This window comes from Phoenix dactylifera, unplaced genomic scaffold (assembly GCF_009389715.1).
Source record: "Phoenix dactylifera cultivar Barhee BC4 unplaced genomic scaffold, palm_55x_up_171113_PBpolish2nd_filt_p 000202F, whole genome shotgun sequence".
NCBI classification, from domain to species: domain Eukaryota; kingdom Viridiplantae; phylum Streptophyta; class Magnoliopsida; order Arecales; family Arecaceae; genus Phoenix; species Phoenix dactylifera.
The window spans coordinates 410,069-432,710 of NW_024067721.1; the positions used below are offsets into that span (position 1 = coordinate 410,069).

At 40.9% G+C, this 22,642-nt stretch overlaps 1 protein-coding gene across 1 annotated transcript; it reads right to left on the minus strand.

Moving 5' to 3' along the window:
• Nucleotides 1-9,296: 9,296 nt before the first annotated feature.
• On the minus strand, nt 9,297-19,002 carry LOC103697749 (ent-copalyl diphosphate synthase 1, chloroplastic-like). Its single transcript, XM_039117290.1, has 15 exons — nt 18,810-19,002; nt 17,616-17,708; nt 15,655-15,746; nt 14,917-15,205; nt 14,640-14,823; nt 14,325-14,539; nt 14,116-14,236; nt 13,921-14,033; nt 12,832-13,058; nt 11,962-12,077; nt 11,775-11,873; nt 11,443-11,691; nt 10,731-10,866; nt 10,397-10,606; nt 9,297-9,718 (listed from the first exon to the last, which is right to left on the minus strand). The coding sequence occupies exons 1-15, from the start codon at nt 18,886-18,888 to the stop codon at nt 9,485-9,487; spliced, it is 2,457 nt and encodes an 818-aa protein (XP_038973218.1). The 5' UTR covers nt 18,889-19,002; the 3' UTR covers nt 9,297-9,484.
• Nucleotides 19,003-22,642: the final 3,640 nt, after the last annotated feature.

The following is a 22,642-nucleotide window of genomic DNA, read 5'->3' on the forward strand; positions in this document are numbered from 1 at the left end:
ACTTAATATTGGTTAATCAGGTCTTAGTGTTTGCAACTTGAACCTTTCATAAGAGGTAATCGAACAATTGGCCAGGTAAGCAGGTGGGAGGCTCCCCTTACTCAGAGAGTAAGGTCCTAATTAAGTAACCACCTTTCATGCTTTCCTAGACACCAATTAGATCAATTAATCTAATATGACTTGCTCATGTCGGTTCACTCTCGACTTGATTGAGGAGGTTTTGATTTAGGTCTCAATTGGGTTTGCTACATCACATGTAGACCTATCTACCCGACTCTCATTCACATCACATGCAAACGGCGCATTGCAGGCAGTTATAATCGCGGCAATAATTAAAGCTAAACTTTAACTAGGTGATGATCATGGATTCTAATTAGGTCGTATTACAAGCACATGCACATCAATTGATCAAGTGGTCTTCAACTCTTGAATTGGTTCCAAGCTTCCTTGATTCGATCCTTGATCAACTCTTGATCCCATCGCCATCAACCGCTTAGACCCCTGTTCATCTCATGCATCGTCTTCGACTTGATCGTTGATGTACATCACATCACAGAAATACAACCAGATGTAAAAATAAAAATAAAAATAATTTACATCTCCTTTTAGGAGGCACGCAGGCCTCTCAAAACATCAAATAAGATGCATGCAAGCATCTGAAAAATTACATGACATCGCAGATCACATCGCAGGTCATTACATTTGATACCAAAAGGGGTTGAATCCTATGATCATCACCGTATGCTACAATTATAATTTTCAGATCTGAAACTTAACTGATTATATCATGACATAGGTCGCTGATCATGCTAATCATGATTCTAAACTTTGTAATCCCATTAACAATGCAATTAGAATCATCTTTTTATCACATAAAAATCAGCATGTAAAAATCAGCACCCCTGAAAAAATCTGCATGCAGAATTTTTCAGCATGCATGATCATTTAATTTTCAGATCTAATATGCCTTTAGATATTTAATTCTTACCTTAATCTACGAAGCCTAGGCTCTGATACCACTGTTGGGAACCCGCCCATGCCGCTGAAATTTCAAAAATTTTTCAGATGGCAGCGGAATCGGCATGCACGAGTTCGACGTTCATCTCATGAACGTTGTTTCGAGACCTTTCGTAATTAGGTAAGAATTAAATCCTTTTAAAACTAATAGGAAGATCAAATCTTCACCTTGCGCGGGTAGATGATCACCGCGAATCTGAATTCGTGGTTTTAGGAAGAGGGTTCGCTTGAAGCCGTTCAAACGTCCGGCCTCTACGGGTATCCACACGAAGCAGAGGACCGATCAAAGCTTTCTCGTCTCCCCGGGGTGCTAGCTCCCTTGCAGAGACTTCCTTTGATGGCTGATCTCCTCTCTTTCTTTCAACTCTTGAAAGTGCTTGAGAGGAGGAAGAAGAAGAAGGGACTCAAGGAAGAAGAACACAGCTTCTGCAGCCTTCTTTCTTTTCCCTGCGTTGGAAGAAGGATTGGAGGAAGAGGATGACGCCAACGCTTGGACTTTGCTCTCCCTTTGCTTGCGGCTGAACCAAGAGAGGAGGGGGCTGGTGGCGGCAGCAAGAGGAGGAAGAGAGCTCTTGGCTAGGGCGCCGGCCTCATGCCTCCTTATAAAGCCATCTAGGGCTCCTACAATCTAGGAGCCCTAGACATATTGCCTAAGAGGGAAGGGGGGCGCCGGCCCTTCTCTTCATGCCGCACACAAGGAGAGGAGGAGGGGCGTGAACCCTCCTTCTTGTGATGCCCTAATCCTCTTCCAAAGAGGATTGGGTGCCTCTCTTATGGTTTAATCCCAATCCAATTAGGATTAGCCAAATTGGGTTCAATCTATGCTAGTCCTAATCCAATTAGGATTTGAATGAACCATGACTCAATTGAACTCTTCAATCCTAATCCAATTAGGAGTCATGTTGATTCATTAGATTAATAATTAATTTAGACTTAAGGAATCCTAATCTAATTAGGATGTATTTAATTTTAGTCCTAATCCAATTAGGACTCTATTTGAATCCGAAGTCCTAATCCAATTAGGATTTCTAGGAATCCTACTCCAAGTAGGAATCCAATTTTAATTCAAAATTCCTAATCTCATTAGGATTGTAGGAATCCTATTCCAAGTAGGAATTCCAGTCCTACTCCAACTAGGATTCCCAGCCCTAATCCAATTAGGACTCTAGGAATCCCTCCCGAAGTAGGATTTGTGTTTAAGTCTAATTAATTAATTCCCTTTGTTTCTTCTTCAACTTCTTATCAATCAAATTGATTTCTTGTGATTCCTAATCACGATTTCAACCATCGGATCGGTCAATACTTCTAGTGTGTGTGACCCCATAGGTTCTATTCTGACTGGTAGTGAGATATATTGTGATCTCTATCACTATATCATTGAAAACTCCTTTCAATGGGTTGGAACGATTCCAACTCAACTCATTGGGGTTTATCGATCATCAAGATAATCCCTATGAGTCCCACCATCCACCAGTGACACCTAGCAGCATGTAGTGGCTACCCAGCAGAATGGAATGATGAACCTCTAGGTGCAGTTAACATGTGATACAGTCCTACTATCGTGGATCCCTACAGGACGGAGGTCATGGACAACTCGTCAAACCCCATCGTCTGTCATATGTCAAGATTTATTCGACTCGAGTTCGATAGTGAAAAACTCTTTCTCCAATATGTATACTGCCCCGGCCGAGGTCTTACGAACTCAGTCTTATAAATCACATAGGATCTCTCCTTATCTATCAAGGTCGATAGATTCCATATAGGTGCATACCCTACTCCTACAGTGAACTTACTGCAGCCAATCTACACTGCATGGACCCATATGGCTAGAGACCATGTATGTGTGCAGTCAAACTACAATAACCTCACTGTGAGTAGCCGAAGCACCGCAGGTCAAAGGACCAGTCACACTACTGCAACATCAAGCAAGTCACTGACGAGTGGATAGACATCCAAGTGACTTCTTGTATTGGTCACGCTCAGTACCCTTGTTCTCTAACAAGCACCTGCACTATCACTTCAGTGTCCCTACACTGTGGACTCAAGTCTCGTCCATCCAGAAGGAGAGTGATCTGTGCACTGATCGGATCGATCACCGTCCTCGTGATGATCCTTTGATCAGGAGCATTTAGAAATTAATCACCAATGATACATGGCTCAAATTCTCAACTCTTGAGAATATGTATCATCATCTTATTAATTTCTTGGACGATTCATAGACACATAAACAATATGAATGAAAAAGATGCCTTTTATTTATTCAATAATAAATAGTCAAGTACAAAATTATGTCCCTAGAATCAACAATGTGTCAGCCAAATTGGCTTCTAGGGCATACATCTAACAGAACGAACCCGTGAGGCCACCACCTCCGGTTCCTTCCCCTCATAGGTCGTTCCCTCGCGTTCGTGCACCGGGAGGGTTGTCTCTACCGGTAGGAAAGTCAACTTTGACTTTCTCTCCCGGAAAGAGTTCACCCTAGGGCATCGTCTTAGAGCCCAGGGCTTAGAGTTCTTTTGTTCACTTAACCTCCCTACATACCCAGGGTTAGTTAGGGAATTTTATGGGATGGTCATACGGGGTGGCGGTGGTATCCAAGGGACTGTAGCAGGTGTCCCTATTTTCATTTCGGAGGACTTCATTGCTCGAGTCCTCCATCTCTCCCAAGAGGGGATTGCTCCCACACATCCATCTGACAAGACTGAGGCCCTTACGACCATCTTAGGGAGTCCACCTCAATCCTCCATAGAGGAGGTGTTTGCAAATCAGCTTTCAGCTGAAATGCGACTCCTCCTAAGTATCATCTCTAGGACTCTCTTTCCTAAGACCGGGAGGTTTGACTTCATTTCTGAAAGAGACCTAGGCTTGATGTTCCACATTCTACAGGACATCTCCCTGAACTTCCCCAAACTCATTTATAGATATATTTGTGAACCCCTAGACAAACCTAGGTTGAGTCTCCCTTATGGCATGCTTTTCACACTCATCTTTAGGGAGTTAGAAGTTCCTATCCCTGAGGGAGAACCCTCTCGTTCCCTCGGATACACTGACCACATGGGTGAGGGGACTCTCCACCGAATGGGTTTCCACAAGATGGACGGTGTCTGGGTTAGGAGAACATCCACATCAACACCATCTGACCCTACTACTCACCATTCACCTAGCCCTGACCATTACCAGGACCACTACACAGCTCCTCCCACTTTTCCTTCCACTTCTGGTCTCTCATTCCCATCTACTTCAGCTGGACCATCTACAGCTCCACCACCTCAGCAACTCCTAGAAGTCCGGATCAGCACTGAGCAGCTCCGGAAGATGAGAGAGGAGATAGTGAGGGAGCTGAGAGATGACATATTGAGAGAGCTGCGAGGTCCACTTAGTGCTCCCTCCACTGATATCATTCCCTCCACAGCAGCGGTATCCAAGATGATAGCAGACCTTAAGGAGGAAATGTCCAACATAAGGAGCCTAGTCTAGGGTCAATACTAGAGCCTTAGCGACATAAAGGATGACACGAGGAAGATGCGAGACAGCATCAGAGAAGAGCTGGAAAGCCAGAGTCAAGTTGCGGAGAGGCTTGCAAATGCCTTAATCTTCAAGCTTGACACTATTCAGGAGAATGTGACCCAGTTAACTGAGATACAATCTAGGGCCACCTCAGAGATCATCGCACAACTAGAGAATGTATCTGAGGGGATAAGCTTGCTCATGCGATATACTAGACTGAGTACGGGAGCCACATCCTCCACTACTAGACGACCCTAGTGTATTTTTGAGTTTATGATGTACAGTTCCTTGAGAATTTTTTTCTGATATGTATTCACTTTTATACTCAATCTTGACTTTAATACAATGAATAAAAATCTTATTTCAAAAAAACTGTGCAATTTGACTTGTTATCTCTTTTTGTGTTATGTGCCTTTTTGCTATGATGACAAAAAGGAGGAGAAAATATGATGAATTGAAATGTAAAGAGAATCATGAAACAAAAAAAAAATCCTTAAAGCAAAATGTAATTGGTTCTTAGTGGATTCAACTCTCGAGGCTCATTATCTCTCTGTTGGGGCTCCTCAAGGAGTAATCTCCAGAATCTATTCAAGGGATATTCGGAGATTAGTTGAATCATACTCAAGAACAGATTTTTCCTCTGAAAGTAAGATTCTAAGCTCAAAAGTTTCAAAATATTAAAAGAAAATTCAGAAAATTTAAACAAAATTGACTGCACATGTTGAGGGGAAGAATCTGAAATCTTAAAAAAGCAAATTCATTAAATACATATAAACCAAACAATTGATTGCATGATTTGAAGGCTTATATAATTCCAAATGAAAGGGGGAGCTTTAATTTCAGGATTTACTGATTCATACCTTTCAATTTTGGATAAATTAAATGACTAGACATTTGAATTCATCTCAAAACTTTACTATGATTCACCTCTTGATTGAGCAATTCACTTTACAAATACTTAATATTTTGTCATCATTCAAAAGGGGGAGATTGTGGAGTGATTGATTATACCCCTATATGATTTTGATGAGCTCAAAGCATTTGAGTATGTTTCATGTTGTACTAATGAATTCAATCTAGTATTTCAGACGAATATATGTGAATTTATCTTTAAGTGCATCGAGCCTTGGTTCAAAGTAATTTGGCTAAGTGTTGAACTCAATTGAGCCAAAGTCTGAAGCTCGAGTCGACTCCGAAAGATTGCGAGTTGACTCTAAGTGTTTTAGAGGTTCTGGCATAGAGCTCGAGTCGACTTCGATACACTACGAGCCGACTCCAACTGAGAACAGACAGAAGGACAGAAAGATGAATTTCAGACCCTGTCACCGAGTCGACTCCGAAGATTTCGAGTCGACTCCGATGCTTGCCGAGTCGACTCCCGACGGTTCCAAGTCGACTCAAAAGGGTAACAGACAGAAAGACAGAACGATGTTTTTTAGACTCTGTTACCAAGTCGACTCCAGAAGAATGTGAGTCGACTCCAACGTTTAGCAAGTCGACTCCTAATCATGCCAGAGTCGACTCTTAGAAGAAAGTAGACTGAAAGGCAGAAAACCAAACTCAGTGACCCTATGAACGAGTCGACTCCGAGAATTCGAGAGTCGACCCCAAGTCAGCCGAGTCGACCCCAACAAAGTGCGAGTCAACTCCAAGGCAGCTCAGATCAACAGACAGAGGATCAGTTTTTTGGGCTCTGAGAGCCGAGTCGACTCCAAGAGAATCCGAGTCGACTCAAGAGAGAAATACAGAAAAATTGATCTTTGAAATTCTGAGAACGAGCCGTCTCCAAAATGCCGACTCATCTCCAGATCTTGGCGAGTCGACTCCAGAATTGGCCCGAGTCGACTCTAGGTTGGGATGTCACTTTAATTCAAATCCTGAACAATGGGCAAGTCGTCTCCAGTAAAGCATGAGTCGACTCCAACAACAGCCGAGTCGACTCCAGATCGAGCGAGTCGACTCCAACCCCAAGGATACATTGTCAGGAGGTGCAGACTGTGCAGAACGGCTACAAATTAGTGTCTAACGGCTATTTTTCGAAAGGGACTGCTTAAATAGCCAGAGTAAACAGTAGTAGAGAACAAGAGAGTTACTCCATCTGTGCATTAAGTGATTTTCAACTACCAAGAGTCCATTGAGAGAAAAGACAAGCAAAAGAAGGAAGAAACGCATTCAATTCATTCCTAGAAGTTTTTCCTTCGCATTCAAGGCTCTTCTTCTGACATCAAATCTTCAGTGCACTCACAGAGGAGACTTCAGAGTTCGAGAAGCCCTTTCTTCCTCTTTCGAAATCTGTTTGAGGGCTTCTAACTCTACTCTATTCATATTGATTCATATCTGCTTTTTTAAGAAGCTTTCCTTGTATCTTTTCACAAACCGTTTTTTTTCTTACTTGATTCAATCAGGAGATTGAATCAAGGGTTGTAAGGTTAGTTGGTGAGCCGAAGTTAAAACCAACGGTGTAAGAGTTTGATTGTGATTCCGAAAAAACAATCGGGTGGTTCTAGTCGGTGAGCCTGTGAAAACCGACCGAGTTCATTGTGATCTCTCGAAAACAACAAGTTGGGTTGTGAACTTATAAAATAACCGGCTGTAATCCAAGGGATTATAGTGAACTCTCAAGTGAAGCTTGGAGAGTGAACGTAGGAGCAAGGGTTGGCTCCGAACCACTATAAAATTTCATTGTGTTTGCATTGGCTATTTATCTCTTCCAATCTCCTCATCAAGTAGCTTAATTAACCTGCTTGCATTAGGTTTAATTATTTACTAATCAAGTTTTAATTGGTCAAGATTTAATCCAAACCCAATTCACCCCCCCTCTTGGGTTGTCTCCTTGGGCAACACCCTCCGATGCTTAAGTCAGAGAGGAGCTTTTAATGGAGAAAAGTAATGGAGAGGAAAGAAGATTCCCCCTGCCCAGAGCTCTCCCCTCTTTTTATAGGAAGGGGAGTAGCGGTTACCTGTGATCGTGATCAAGCGAATTGATAAATTACCATGGACGGCCCGAGATTTCGGGCTAGCTGGCGATCCGTCGAGATCGTGTAAATTTAAACATTGGCAGCTGTTGAGGCGGAGATTGCAGGATTCGATCTCGGATACGGAGGGCTCGATTTTCGGTGGAGTGGGGGTCGGTTTCCTCCCTTTGACTGGGTCTTTCTCGGCCTGGAGGTCGATCGGGCTTGATTCAGCCGGGACTATGCCTGTCGAGGTCGAGGGCTTTGTGGTCGTTCATGTCGAGGTCAGGCGCTGAGGTCGAGCGCTGAAGTCGGGCGCTGAGGTCGGGGCATTGAAGTCGTGACTGCTGAGAGTATGCTTACCATTGTCACATTCGTCATCAAGTGTCGGCGATTTGGCCATGTGCTTTGAGTGATCCATTTTTTCTCCAACACCACCTTTTTTTTTCTTTTTTTTTCGGCTTAGAAAGAGTGCTTTTTTTTTTAAAAATGGCAATCTATAGAGCTCTAATGCGAGTACAACCAGTCAGATAAAGAAAAAGCAAAAAGTACAAAGGTTGGGGTATGTTTCCTATCGATGTCCAAAGAAACTCTCCAAAGTGTCGGGCGACGAAGGAGGCAGTTCAGTCTGCTTCACTGTTCACCTCCCTAAACATATGTGCTATCTGAACATCTCTAAACTCCTGGGCCAGTCTGCGGGACTCTCGAATGAGAGGATGACCGTCACCATACCTGTCCACTTTCCGGATCCAATCTATCACAATAGAGGAATCACCCTCAAGGCATACACACTCGGCTCCCAAAACCCGCCTCGCATAGAGGAGCCCCTCCCAAGCTGCCCGGAGCTCTGCCCCCAGTACAGTGAGACCAGGCGTGTGTCGACCACTTGCTACTATCAAACTGCCGAGATGGTCTCGAATAACAAAGCCAATACCACCATATACTCCATCCACCGACATACTACCATCAAAATTCACTTTGACATGACCAAGGAGTGGGGGCACCCAAGAAACAACGGTAAAACTGGGCACTGAGACAGCGAATGTAGTACCCCAGATGTTCCTAGTCATCTTGGAAGAGAATATAGTGGTAGTGGTGGCGACCTCCCTCGCCTGATGCATAGCTCTGTCCACCACCAACCATGGGGGCGATCTCCTACCCTCAAACACAACCCAAACCCCTAATTTCTCCGTGCAAAAGCCTCTCATGGATTTTTCCTTTTTTTCTTTTTTTTTTCCTTGGCTTGAGAGAGAAAACACACCCAAACAAAACCCCTCCATGCATGTGAAGGGTCAGGGGAAGTTGAAGGCCACGGCACGATCTGGGGCTGATGTGTGGGGGCGCAGGCGCTTAGAGACGGAGACTTCGCTTGACCACAAAATTTTTAAAGATAGCCGATTTGAGGCTTCAGACTTTGGTACCATGCTGAAAAAGAAAAATGAAAGAAAAAAATTATATTTTTGTCTATATATTACAATGTAGAATTAGAGCGAAGTAGGCCCATAGCCTATGTGGACTAGGGGACATTGCAATATGGGTTCATGAAGGCTAACCACGGGCCGATCGTGGTGCTTGTGATTAGATTTGAATGGACTTGAACCTTTGGCCTGACGAGGACATCGGAGTTTAAATGGAAAGAGTATGTGAGAACCCATGCAGGCGTATGTTTAGTCCCACATCAGTTATTCACGAGATAGATCTTGAGTACTTATACAGGACCAAAAAACTCAAATAATACCTTCTTGCTAGCCATTTTGAGTGAGATCTTGGGTTGCTACAAAAGGTATCAGCCAATAATAACCTGCAGAAGGCCAATCATGCTAAATGAACATAAATATGATTTATTAAAGTGCCTTTACAAGGGATTCCACTAGATGGGTAGTGTTGCACTTAGCATGTCTGCTACAGTAGCTGGTGGTTAAAATTTGTTTGTAGGTGAATTATTCTGTGAATTCAGAACATTGATAACAACGACTTCTTTATATCCTGAAGAACTGATCTTGACCTTATTTGCAGCCAGATTGAGCTACTGGCTCGAAGAGAACCTTGGAGATGTGATGGTAGAGAGTAGCAGATGGGCAGTGGGCAGCATAGTAGAAACTTTTTGCGACAGTAAGGAACGTCTGCTTGGTTTGGCTGCTGAGGCTAGGGGATCTCTGAAGCACGCACTGTGTTAACTCTCGCATTTCTGCTTCTACTGCCTTGTCCTCCTCGGATGTGGCTAAGTTCTTTGGGGTGCCCTGGTCAGATGGGTAGACAATCTTTGTCAGCTCATAACTTACTGAAACAATCATGCAAGACAACGAACAACACTGTTTCCAAATGACACCTCAAACTTTAAGCCCTAGTAAGTATTCCAAATTCATACATTGATTACCAGATACGAAAAGATTGAGGGCTAATCTCCTTCGTAAAAAAGATTTCTGTGGGCTAACCACACTATGTGAGAAACCAAGAATGTTGAGCAGCTAAAGTTAATCTAATGAAGGATCAATCATCCCAAAGGGAAACCAAAGCAGTTCAAGTGAAGGCCTGTTGACATTGGTCCCACCTCAAATATCTCTACTTTAAAAGATTAGGTAGGTAAGGAGTATGAGCTTATTTACGGTGGATGATTAAATAGACGTGCACCCACTTGCATTATATGTATCATCTTGCTTGATAATCTTCATTAATCAGTGCACAGATGATGTACAATTGAACTATAATCCCTCTCTAGTTTGCATCACGAGCTAGATGAAGGCATATATTGCATTACGTCTCACCTTATTTGGTCATCTATCATCAATTAAAGCATAAACAATTTAAGTTCATGAACTAGGCCTTTTAATTTGTAGCATGAGATGATAAAGAAGGGAGAAAAAAACAGACAATGCACAGGATCGGCAGCTTACAAAAGGCATAATGATGAATCCTACCTGCAGAAGCAGCATGCGGCGCTGGAGCCGGCGGCAGACGGAGGAGGTGAGCCTGGCCAGCCAGTCGAACTCCGAGCGAGCCGTCGCCGGCTCGACCGAACCGGACCGGCCAGCGCAAATCTCCACGGTGCGGACCAGCAGCAACCCGGTCTCCTCCCGCACGTGTGTTCCCTCATCCTCGTGCTTCCACGTCAGCAGCCACTCAGCCCACTGCCAGAAGACAACAGACAGCCAAAAAAAAAAAAGAGAAACGGTCGGAAGTCAGATCCTCCATTGTTGGCTCTTATGGCATGTATAAAGGTTTTTATTTTAAGGAAGAAAAAGGAATGCTCACGGCTTCTCTCAGGTGGTGGTCGACGTGGTTTCCTCGATTAGCCGGCAATGCATCGGACGTGATGCAGTCGAGCAGCTGCAAAAGTGCTAGGCCCACCACCTCTTCTCCTCCTAGTCCACTCCTCTTCCACCCCAACCTGCATCCATTATAATTATAATTATACTGGTGTTTGGTACGTGCCATGCACCTAGCTATTGAGAGAAAATAATATACATAGATTCACTCCCCCATTTTATTTTTCTGGTTTTGATAGAAACAAAATGTGAAATATTGCAAGTGAGGGACGTGAGAATATGCCCGTTTTTATCTTGGTTGTCACTAGAGAAATCCAAAAAACATGTCACTTCAAGCGGGAAATCCAAGGGACTTTTAAGTATACTTTTTATCTCCAGTGATGCCCGTAAATTATAAGTAAAGCTCCCAAGAGAAGCCAAGCATGCGAGAGGATTTTTTTTTTGCGGTAGTTGGGGACATGTTTGTGCTCGTTGCTGTCATAGCTCGGGGGTACGCCCCTTTACCACCTAAACGAGGTACCACGCTTGAAACATGGAACTGTGACGGGTTGGTGGCTTCTAAACGGCTTCACTGCAGACGATTTATGCCGAATGGATCTTTGTTCTCTCTCTCTCTCGAAGCAAATAAACTATAATTACGTGAAAACATGGCTCCCATGCTGCTCATTTTCCCACTGCACTATGGTTCTGCGTCATACCTGGTAGAGCTTTGGTCGTTGCGTCCTCCATCGAGGAAGTCGTGGATGAGGGCCTGCCTCATTTCATCTGAACACGACTCGCTGCGGAAGTAAGAAGAGATGGCGTCGGCGACGATGGCGGTCCGAGCCCATGCCAGCCTCTCCGCCGCCCGTTCCGGTTCGAATATGCACGCTGCTGCCAGAAAATAGGCCCTGAGCGCGCCGCCCGGTCGCACCCCATGCTTCGCCAGGCCGCTCTCCTCGCACCACCTGAACCCATTCACATATTATGCTCCCGCATGACTAATAGTATTCTCGTCCTGTAATTAAAAGGAAAATAAAATTATACTCACTTCTGAAGGCCTTCCCACTCCACCTGATGGAGTGCCTGGCATCGGTTGAAGTCGGACTTGGAAAGCTCCAGATAAAGATCGTTGCTTACACGTGGCAACCTGCAACCACCAATGACACGTGTGAGCCATCAGGTTTCAAGCAGTGGTAGGTAGCTAAGTCTATACGTCTCTTTTTTTTGTTTTTTACCTGTAGAGGGTCTTGGCAAACCAAACGTCATCCGCACCTCCGTAATGCTCGATGTACAACCTCGCCTCTATGCGTGGTAGGCTGGCGTACCAGGGAAAGTCCAGTGCGTACTCCACCTGCGTGAGTTCATAGATTCTGACGCCAGTAAGCACCTACACCCGTCTCTTTCTTTCCGAGGAAAATTAATGACACAAATACGGAGCACTCAACTATTCTCCTGAAGGATCCGGTCCCAATCTAGGAATTTCCCAGGATAAAATGGGGAGACTGGCCGAGACTTGCAAAGATCTTATTTTTTTTGAAACAAAATAACTATTTGCAATGGCTTTAAAGATAATCTATTGTGCTAGATAACTTAACAATTGAAATTTGCATAATGCTTGTTATCTGTCCTTTTACTTTAACAATTATCACATATGAAAAATAGCAAGCAATATTTTCAAACACTTATTAATTTCAAACATTGTACTCGCAAATAATATTATTTTTTACTCGGCCAAAATTTATTTGGTCAAACAACTTCTTTACTGACCATTATTTGTTACATATTAGTTCAAAAAAATGATCATCATAACAATCTTCCAAATAATTACACAATTTACACTCCTGGTAGAGGTTCAAAAATAATAGCCATCCCAACTATTTCGCCCCTCAATAATAATTTTAAGGTGGGCTTATAATGAGATCAGGATATTATCAAAACGTTCATGCATTCCAAGAATCTCTAATTAGAAATCCCTTCAATCCATTTCATGAGGTCAGAAATGAATATTAGAAGGCACAAAATGAAATTCTACACAGAGCAAGAAAAATGCAGGAATAGAAATTTCTAGCCAAAAATTCGGCACGCGAGATGTGTAGGCTGCTTACCTCACCGGGCAAGTCCTTTGCTATGATCCACTTGTCCAGGAACTGGTTGGAAGCTTGCTTTTCTCGGAGAAATCTATATGTGAAATCCTTGGCTTGCTCCAATATTTTCTCCCCAGGGAAGGCCGCCTGAGATGCCCTGTTAAGGTTGCACATCACAGTGACATCTTGTTTCGACTGCCCAGCGAAGCAAAAGAAGCGACCTTCCTTCTCAAAATGCCTGAAAACATCTACAACGATGACAAGTGGAAAAATTAGTCCCAGCCCATAACCATAATCACAGTTCATATCTTATTACTTGTAACTAAACTTGTGCGGACCCATACAGACGTGTATTTAGTCCCACATCGATTATTTAGCGAAGAGATTTTGGATATTTATACAGTACTAAGGAATCTAAATAATACCTTCCAACTAGCTATTTTGGATGAGGTTCTGAATTGTTACAAATTGTATTAGAGCGAACTTGGCCCATAACCTATGTGGACTAGGGGACACTACAACACAGGTTAATGGAGGCTGACCACGAGCCTATCGTAGTGCATATGATTAGATTTGTGGATTTGAACGCTTAGGCTGATGAGAACGTCGGAGTTTAAATGGGAAGACGATGTAAGGATCCGTGCGGGCGTGTGTTCAGTCCCACGTCGAATATTCACTGGGTAAATCTTGGATATTTATACACGATTAAGAAATCCAAATAATACTTTCTGGCTAGCCATTTTGGGCGATGTTCTGAGTAGTTACAAATAGTGTCAGAACGAACTCGACCCATAGCCTATGTGAACTAGGGGACACTGCAATACGGTTTAATGGAGGCTGACGACGGGCCTATAATGGTGCATTAATTAGATTTAAATAGATTTGAACCCTTGGTCTGATAAGGACGTCAGGATTTAAACGGAGAGAGTATGTGAGGACCCATGTGTACGTGTGTATAGTCCCATATCGGTTATTTGCCGAGGAGATTTTGGATACTTTTATATGACTAAAAAATGTAAATAATATCTTTCGGCTAGTCATTTTGGGTCAGGTCGTGAGTTGTTATAAAACTTCTTATTGTAGCTTCAATAATTATAATTTGCTACTCACCAGGAGACACATCGTATCCATGTAGACGGAGGAGGCGGAATCCCATGGACGTATCATCCCCATCATATACTGTACAATACCTCGTCCAACCAATCCCTTCCTCGGTCCAGTTTCTATAATTTAATCAAATGTTTAAAACTCGAAAGATAAGTAAATTCTAATGCTGATCATAACTCGTGCACAGAAAACTTTTACCTATAGACATGATCCAGGCATTGTTTGATCTCGGGTTCGAAATACCGGGAGATCCCAAGGCGCTCCAACCGATCGATAGCCCACAGACGCTCAAAAAGATCGACAGGGAATGTATTGGGTACTGCAGAGAATAATATCACAAGAATTAATTTAGACAAAAAAAAAAAATCAAAAACTGTATATATTATTTATGCATCAAATAGTTTTACCTCCTCCATCGAACCTTTCGACGGTTTTCTGAAGGTAATTGAGGCACTTCTCGTCGTTCGTCTGCATGAGAGCATAGGCCGTCCCAGCAGGAGAAGTTAGGAAGGACCCATCAACACATTGGAGCTTAAAAAGCTTCTCCCAGTCCAGACCAGGCAGTCCTTCTAGGGAATAGAGCAGTGTTGTTGGTATTTTGTGCAACACATCATATGGGATCCTGCAGGAAAATGTTGGTTTTTTTTTCTTGAGAATATAATGTAGTAATGGCAAGTGCACAATATATACAAGTGGAGTGAGAGAACTTTCTATTCCCCTACCTCTTCAGCTTTAGGTCTCTGCTGGCATATATATCCTGCACGGCAGTATCATCATAAGGGAGTTCCAACCCCAAGGCCTTGGCTCTCTCTAGGAGAGCAGGGAAGGCGATCTCAAAGCCCATGAGCACCAGCTCTCCTTCTTGCTGAGCCAACCTCCACATATTGTCGCGAAGAAAAGAAATTCCTATCAAAACAATTTCTTTCATCAACTCTTTACTCATTCAAAGACACTAGAATGCAGTGGACTAGTTCTAGAAAGGGATATGGGTATCTGAACCTCTGTCACAGATATCAGGGTGAGTATTCCATGATTTTAGTGCGACGACGCAAGCCAGAGTATTGAGTAACCGATCGTGAGCCAAGAAAATTGAGTCCCCCCATGAGCCATCAGGCATCTGGTTTTCGGCAATCCATTGCAGGCTAGATGGGAATTGAGGGTCGCCACTTCCATTTAGGTGCCTTACCAAGGCCACCCATGCTGTGTCATATGGTGAACTGCTTACTACTCCATCATCATCCATCGAGCTAAGAATCGACTTCACTCCATTAATCATCCCCCGCATGTCCTACAGACGAGACCAAACACCATGTGATCATGAATAAACTCAAATAATCTCAGTCCTATAACACATTTGACAACTAGATTTGCTATGAGTTTCATATCTCCTGCATTGGAGGGAGCTGTTGAGTAGAGCAAGGAAGAGAGTAGTGCGAGGAACCAATGGCACATCCACCGTAAAAGATGGGCACATCCACCGTAAAAGATGGATGGTTTATAATGGATAGAAAATATTGAAGTCAATCGTAGCAATCAGCAGATCCTGCCCTCAATTCCTCGCACTTGATTCTCCTTCGAAATATTTTCTGCTTTGTTTAACTGCTCAAAAATGGTCCGCTCTGTTCAAGCCACTCTATATGCATGGAATATTATGTCACAAGGATCAGTTAATTGGGCATGGAAACAGGCCCTTAATTTTTTCACTAATGCCTGTGCTTTAGATTTATAGGCATTTACCTCCGGCACTTGGTCCTCATCATTCGATTCAAGAACTTTCTCTCGCCAGCTGATGACTGGGACCCCATCTTGGACTAAATTTGCACCATGTTCTGTAAATAGATTTCGTCAAAATGAAGAATACCTTTCCATAAAAAAATCAAAATAAGTAGTCAAATTTTCTTTTGTGTTATGCTAGCTAGCAGCTAAAGGGCTATTTGGATGTCCGGGGATTTGATCATGATGTAAGGCCTCCGGTGTCAGTTTCTCATTTACAGATAATGCAATAAAAAAAAAGGAGTTGGAGAGTTGGGGAAAACCACCCGATCATAGTTCATTTAAGAACAAGATAGATCACCTCAACAATAGTTTATATTATCTTTGAAAAATGGAATTAATTTAATTAGCTCCTTTTGATTCCTCATTCTGCTATAAAGAATCCAACATATATCAAAATAAAATCTCTTTTCCTGAAAATTACATTGGCTGATAAGTTCCCCATCATCCTAACTTGTCTTTATATGTAGGACTCGTTTGGTTTGTACGAAAATTTTTTCTCACCGGAATGTTGCTCCTAAAAAAATAATTCTTAGAAACATCATACCTGCAAAAATAATTTTGGCATATTTTATTGATAATAAAAAAGTGGCACATTCTAGAGTAGCTTACATTTGGTTGAGTATTTATTTTTCTGAAAAAGTAATATAAGATACTTATTATACCCTTAATAAAGGAAAAGATCTTATCCATAAATTTTGATGACTTAATGATACTTTTGGAAAAAAAAGACTTCAATTCTCAATCGGTAGAAAAGCAGTTTTTCCATGTCCTCCATAGTTTTTCTTTCCTATGAAATATAAAAATTTTATTCGCATGTGAATGCTACTTTTTTATCTCTCTCCTTTAAAAACTTGAATCAATAAGAGGCATTTTTTTGTTTTCCTATTGACCATACTAATTTTCTTCTTTTTCGGCAAACCAAATGAGTCTTTAAATATTACTTTTTCACTCCTAAAAAATAAAAATTACAGTTTTTTTATTTTAGATAAATATTACATTTTATCCTCGGAAACTTATAAATGGGACTACTTTTCAAAATTTTAGAAGAATATATTAAGATAGTATATCTTTATCATGGTTTTAAATGACATATTATAAGCTTCATAATGGTCATAATAGTTATGGCCACCTCGCATTCAATTATTATGATAATAATATGAAAAAGTAATATTTATTATTCTTTGCTATTTCATGTTACAATAAACCACTATAAATATAAATAACGTCCATTATTTTCACTTTACCATCTCCTGAATAAAAATAATTATTTTTTTCATAAAATCAATATTTTTCCTAATATAGTGATTAGAAGGTCCAAAAATAAATATTATTTATCTATTAAAAAATAAAAAAAATATGACACCATTATTGTTTTTTTTCTTCTAACAGAGTTATTGTAACTATTATTTTAATGATTTTTTAATATTATAAAATTTTACAAATCGTGTTTAACTGCTATAACGATTTTTTTGGGCCGTTACGCTTTACACATCCGAAGCGTACAACCAACTTTATATGGATGCAATTTCCTGACGAATAGCAATATGCCAATCAATCTCGTGGGCCCCCCTTCACCCCTTCACATCACTGGAGGCCGCACCGGCGGATCAGGTAAAGCTTGGCTGTTCGCTGTCCCGAACGGAACAGCAAATAACGTTCTATGTTTTTTTTTTTTTTTTTTTTTTTTTTTTTTTTTTTTTTTTTTGCTAAACCGGGCGATCTATACAACACGGGTACGGATACACCCAATAAAACCGGAAAACAAGACGTCCCGGAGTTCCCGAGGCAGCTCCCCGTCAACAAGGAGATAAAACAAAATAAAAGAAAATAAAATATTCCATTGTCTCTCTTACAGTTGTTTTTTTTTTTTTTTTTTTTTGTTTATGGAAGAGATTCAGAAGAGCTTTAAAGAGCATCAGTACCTTGAGCGCCTCCTTTGGATATTGCATGGCACCTCCAGCGGGCAAGACATAGGTTACCCTCTGGCCTCCGTACGACAGCTAGATTAGACGGACCTGGTACACGAGCACAAACAGCAAATCATCATTTCATCCATTCCTCATTTCCTCTTGATTAGGACCACCCATGTCCCGTGTAGAAAGAAGACAACGAGAAAAGGCTGCACGAGGCCTGGGTTACCGCCTTATAGAAATATTTCCTCCAAAAATAATAAAGATAAATTATGGAGTAGCAGGATGGATGGCCCTGATCTTATCTGATTAAAACCTTAATATTATGTGTATAAATAAATATTATTTATAATATTTTCTCTGTTACACTTCTTTCATTTCCACATAGAAAGGACTGACCAAATTTACAACAACGGCTTATATATGAGAGCAGGAAGAAGATAAAGAGCTAAAGTTTCTTTGATCAAATTTCCCTCACTAAATAACTGCATTATTTAGGGAAGATATCAATTACCCTTGTTTCATGGCACATGATCAGAATATGAAACAACTTGCATCATTTGCCAGAATCTCAAATCCTACTTTCTTTTGAAAGGAAAAAGAAAATAATAATAATAATAATAATAATAAAGACAGCTTAGATCTCGACGTAATCTATCCATCTAAAACCACTGATAAGTACACCATTGCCACTTGTTCAAGGAAGAAAAAGGAAAGAAATTATCATGGATCCATCAGACGGCGCTTGAAAGAGAAGAGAGAGAGAGAGAGACAGCAAAAAAAAAAAAAAAAAACTTCTCAAAGCCTGCTAATCCATCTAAAACCATTTATGGTCACACTTCATTAACACTTGGGGCTTTTTCGGTACACTGATAGAAATAGGAGGAAAATCTCAAGCACAGTTTGCATGGAACAAAGCGAGAGATTTAGATCATTTGGATGAAATGATGCACCATTGCCTCATTGGTCATTGCTATCTTCTAGACCCAAACCTAGCTAATTGAGGGGTCAAAGAACATTCCGGCGGTCTCGTAGTCCTCCTCCACTGCTCTTCGAACATCAAAAAATTGAACAAAAAGCGGACGAAACCGAACCAAACTCTAGTTTGATACCTCGACGGATGAAAGAGGAAAGAACAGGGGAAACCAGGAACAAATAAATCATGATCCTTTAAGAGCCTGATGGATGGAAGGAAAGGGGGCGTACCGGGAAGAGAAACGGGTAGACGAGGCCGCAGCAGCGCCGACGAGGAGGGCGGTATCAGGGCAGCGGCCGAGAAGAGCATGGCTACGTGGGGGGCGGAAAGGTGGCGTTGCGGGAGTGGCGGTCGGCAATAAGTTTATGAGGATGGATAGGAGGGGGATCGATACGCTTCTCTGTATAAGATGGATGGGATTTAAAGGGATAGATGGAAAGCGAAAGAAATAACGGGAGAAAACTGTTCAACGGTGAAGGGAATGCTATGCGTATTTAATGCGTTTGAAGGGAATGCTGTCTTTACAGAACGTGTTCTGATTTTCTCGTTGAACAGGAGGCTCAGGACACAAACGCTAACATTATGGCATAGTCCAAAGTTTCTTTCCAATACATGCCCCAGTTTTGTCTTGGTAGAAAACTGCTAACAGTGACACACCTTCGATCCGGTCATTCTTCAGCACTGCTGGAATCCTCCGTTCTTGGACTTGGAAATTTTCTTGGTTCACTGCGTCACGTATCCTCTGGTATTGCTTAAGCGTCCAAGGGCATTGTTGACGGGGAAATGATGGAGACTTTTCTTTTACTATTTTTAGCCTACCAGGGGAGTGCTGACTCTGAATGATGAAACATTGAAACCTATTTTTAATTTTCTCCTTTGGTTTACAAAATTTGCACGTTCAGTGCGTTATGCATCCCCTGTTCTTGTTTTAGTCTACAAGGGCGGTATTGACTCTGAATGATGTAGTCTTTTCTTAATACTTTGAGTGACAATTTTCTAGCTTCACTGCATCACGCAGCCACTTTTCTTGTTTTACTCTACAAGGGTTATCACTTTTCTTACAATGGGGGAACGCCAAATTTGACTTCATTTCCTTATTTTTGACTACAACCATATATGCCGAATGAGCCTTAGTTAAAAATTTTGTTTCGCAGATCTCCTATTTGGATGCAATTTGATGACATGCATAGCTTAAGATTGCTTTCCCAAATATGGAGATGTTGATTGTTCTCCCCACTGACATTGCAATTTGTTGGATCATTGAGAAGTACCTAATTAGTTTATGGGCGGTATAACCTCATATTTAGTTGCAGTATAATATGATTGTGGATTTGTTTATGTAATAAATCTGCTAATTTGCAAAAGGTCCATTACCCTGATCATCGTGCCTTACTCTTAACAATAAGGCCTTTCAAAAATAACCTTTCAAAACTTCTGTGATGAGTGTTCTAATCATTTCATTTCCTAGTCAATCATCGCTTGATCTGTAACACCTTATTCCTCATAAGCTGGAGTCTGTCTTCGTATCAGTGTCTGTTAATTCAGTAATTGATGGCTGTTGTGTGACAAATTCAAGCCTGTTTCTTTCATTCCATTGCTGAAAATGCACTCTTTACATTTACAAGCTCAACCACTAAGTTTAGCATTAACATATGTTGATCACCAATAGAATAATTTATGTAGCAATGGACATCAGAATTTGAAGTGTTAGGATTGTTGCAAGCTTCCACTATCCTTCTTGTCCCTAGAATTAAAACCTTCAGTGCATTGCCAAAATGCAGCAAGTTTCCACTCCAATGATGTATGGTTATCTGATGCTTATAAGAGAGACTTCTTATGATTTGGAAGACTGCATACACTCAAGCGCTCCTTAGACAACCTCTCTTGCTGCCCTTGTACTAAGATAATCATGCCACTTGTTAAAAAGTAGGGTAGACATGAGATTGGGGCAATTTTCCTTCAGTCTAACGAGTTTATGCAGAAAATAAAATCGGTGCATATAAATCCCAAACTAGTGTGCATGAGACCTCAAACAATATTTTCTTTCATTCTATTTGAGAATGATAAAAAGAAGGAATGTAAAATAGATGGTCTCCTATATTCCATCCAAGGGTTGTATAACTATTACTTGAATTAGTGATTGTGTTTGGTAGATGGTTTAGTTTAAGCTTGTATTGCTTAATGAATTTTGATTGCGACGGTGTGATGACCCTTTGAAGTCCATGTCTTGTTCATTATCTAGAAATGCAGCAAGTAAAATGGTTGATTTTGCTCTAAACAATGGTTGAAAATTATCATGTTTTTACTATAAGCTAGTGTATGTAGTTAGATTTTACCACTTCTTTGAAGTTATATTGTTGTATCTACATCCTTGGGGGAATTTCTCACAGCAAATTTCTTCCCTAGATCAAAGTTTCTCCTTACAGTTGGTAAAACAGAAAACCAATTATTATAAGCACTAACAAAAAATCGATGCATAATCCTTTCTGTTATATCTTGTAGAAAAAGTGTTAGAAGGTAAAGTAATAAAAGACTATAGTACGCTAGAGTTGATACTTTTGAGGCCTTTTTAAGTGATAAATTGATAAGGTCAAATTATATCCAGAATTTAGATCATTATCCAACTTCCAGAAATTAAGTAATGAATCTTGGACAAGAGCAGCTTTCGACTCTAAAAGAACTAAACCTAGAAGTGGTTAATGTTTGTCCCTATTGTAGAATGAGATAGCAAATTAAGATTTGTTAGTGGAATTAATTTTTACACATGATAAGCTCTCTCCACTCTCTCTCTCTTCTTTACAACAAATGAAAGTGACCGAAAAACACCTTGGTGGAGCTTTGGTAGTTGTCCACTTTATATAAGCTTTCTTAATTAACCAATTGTTTGCACCATAACTCAACAAGTCGAAAAACAACAATAGGTAGGCACCATATGGATCAAATTTGATGAAGTCATATAAGCGAAAGCCGTGTGATCTTTGCCAGGTTTGATAGAGTTCAACCATGGTAAATTTTTAGGAGGGATAGGCCAAAAGATGATTACTTGGCTGAATGGTCAAGATAGTAGCAACCAACTATAAGGACAAGTGAATCGATCTTAATGGTATTTCAAAAAATGTAGAAGACTTTGCTACAAGACGATTAAGAAAACAATATAACCAATGGAATGGTCATGATAGTAGAAATCAACTACAAGGACAAGTGAATCGGATTTCAAAAAATGCAGAAGACCTTGCTACGAGACGATTAAGAAAACAATATAGCCAATGGAATAGGCCGATGAAAGCGAACGGTATATCGAGGCCGATAAATATGAATATCAGTTTCGGCTAATGCATTCTAATAATCGTGCAATAGTGAAAAGATAAACGATGTTGGTAACTAGAATGGCCAGAGATGGAGGCTAGACATGGACGACAACTATCAGAGTGGGCAATTATTCTATTTTAGTATAGATAATGGGATTATACTATGTATTATGGATCCTTCGACTATCAATCAATGAATCTTTATCATTTATTTTTAACCTATCTTTTATCCTATAAATAGGTAGAGTTAGGTTTCAACTGTAGCCTAGTGCTACATTTTTTACTATAGTCTAGTGTTGCGCCTTCTACTATAGCTTGGTGCTTTACCTCCTTTTCTATCTTTGAACAACTATGTGATGATGACAAAAATCCTTGAAGGTCAAGATATTTGGAATCATGCTACTTTCTATCATCCCTTCATTTTCCATCATCATCTTTTCGATTGATCAGATACGGATGGAATGCCCGCGCACATCAAATGGAAGATGCGGTATCTTTCTCCACTAGCTAACTGAGTTTTTTAGGACCCGAGTCCCTTGGCACTTGCCTAGACCAGATGGAAAAAAAAGCCAACACCAGCATAATTATTTTTTTTCTCATCTGGTAGTTTGGAATTTAATTAGCAATGTCCAGTCTCATATTAAGTATGAGTTAAATCGTAGGCAAGTTTGCATGTTAGTTATTTTTTTTTTTGTGGAAGAATGTTAATTATTTAATTAAAGTGAGGTCTTTATCATCTTTCTTGCCTTCATGGA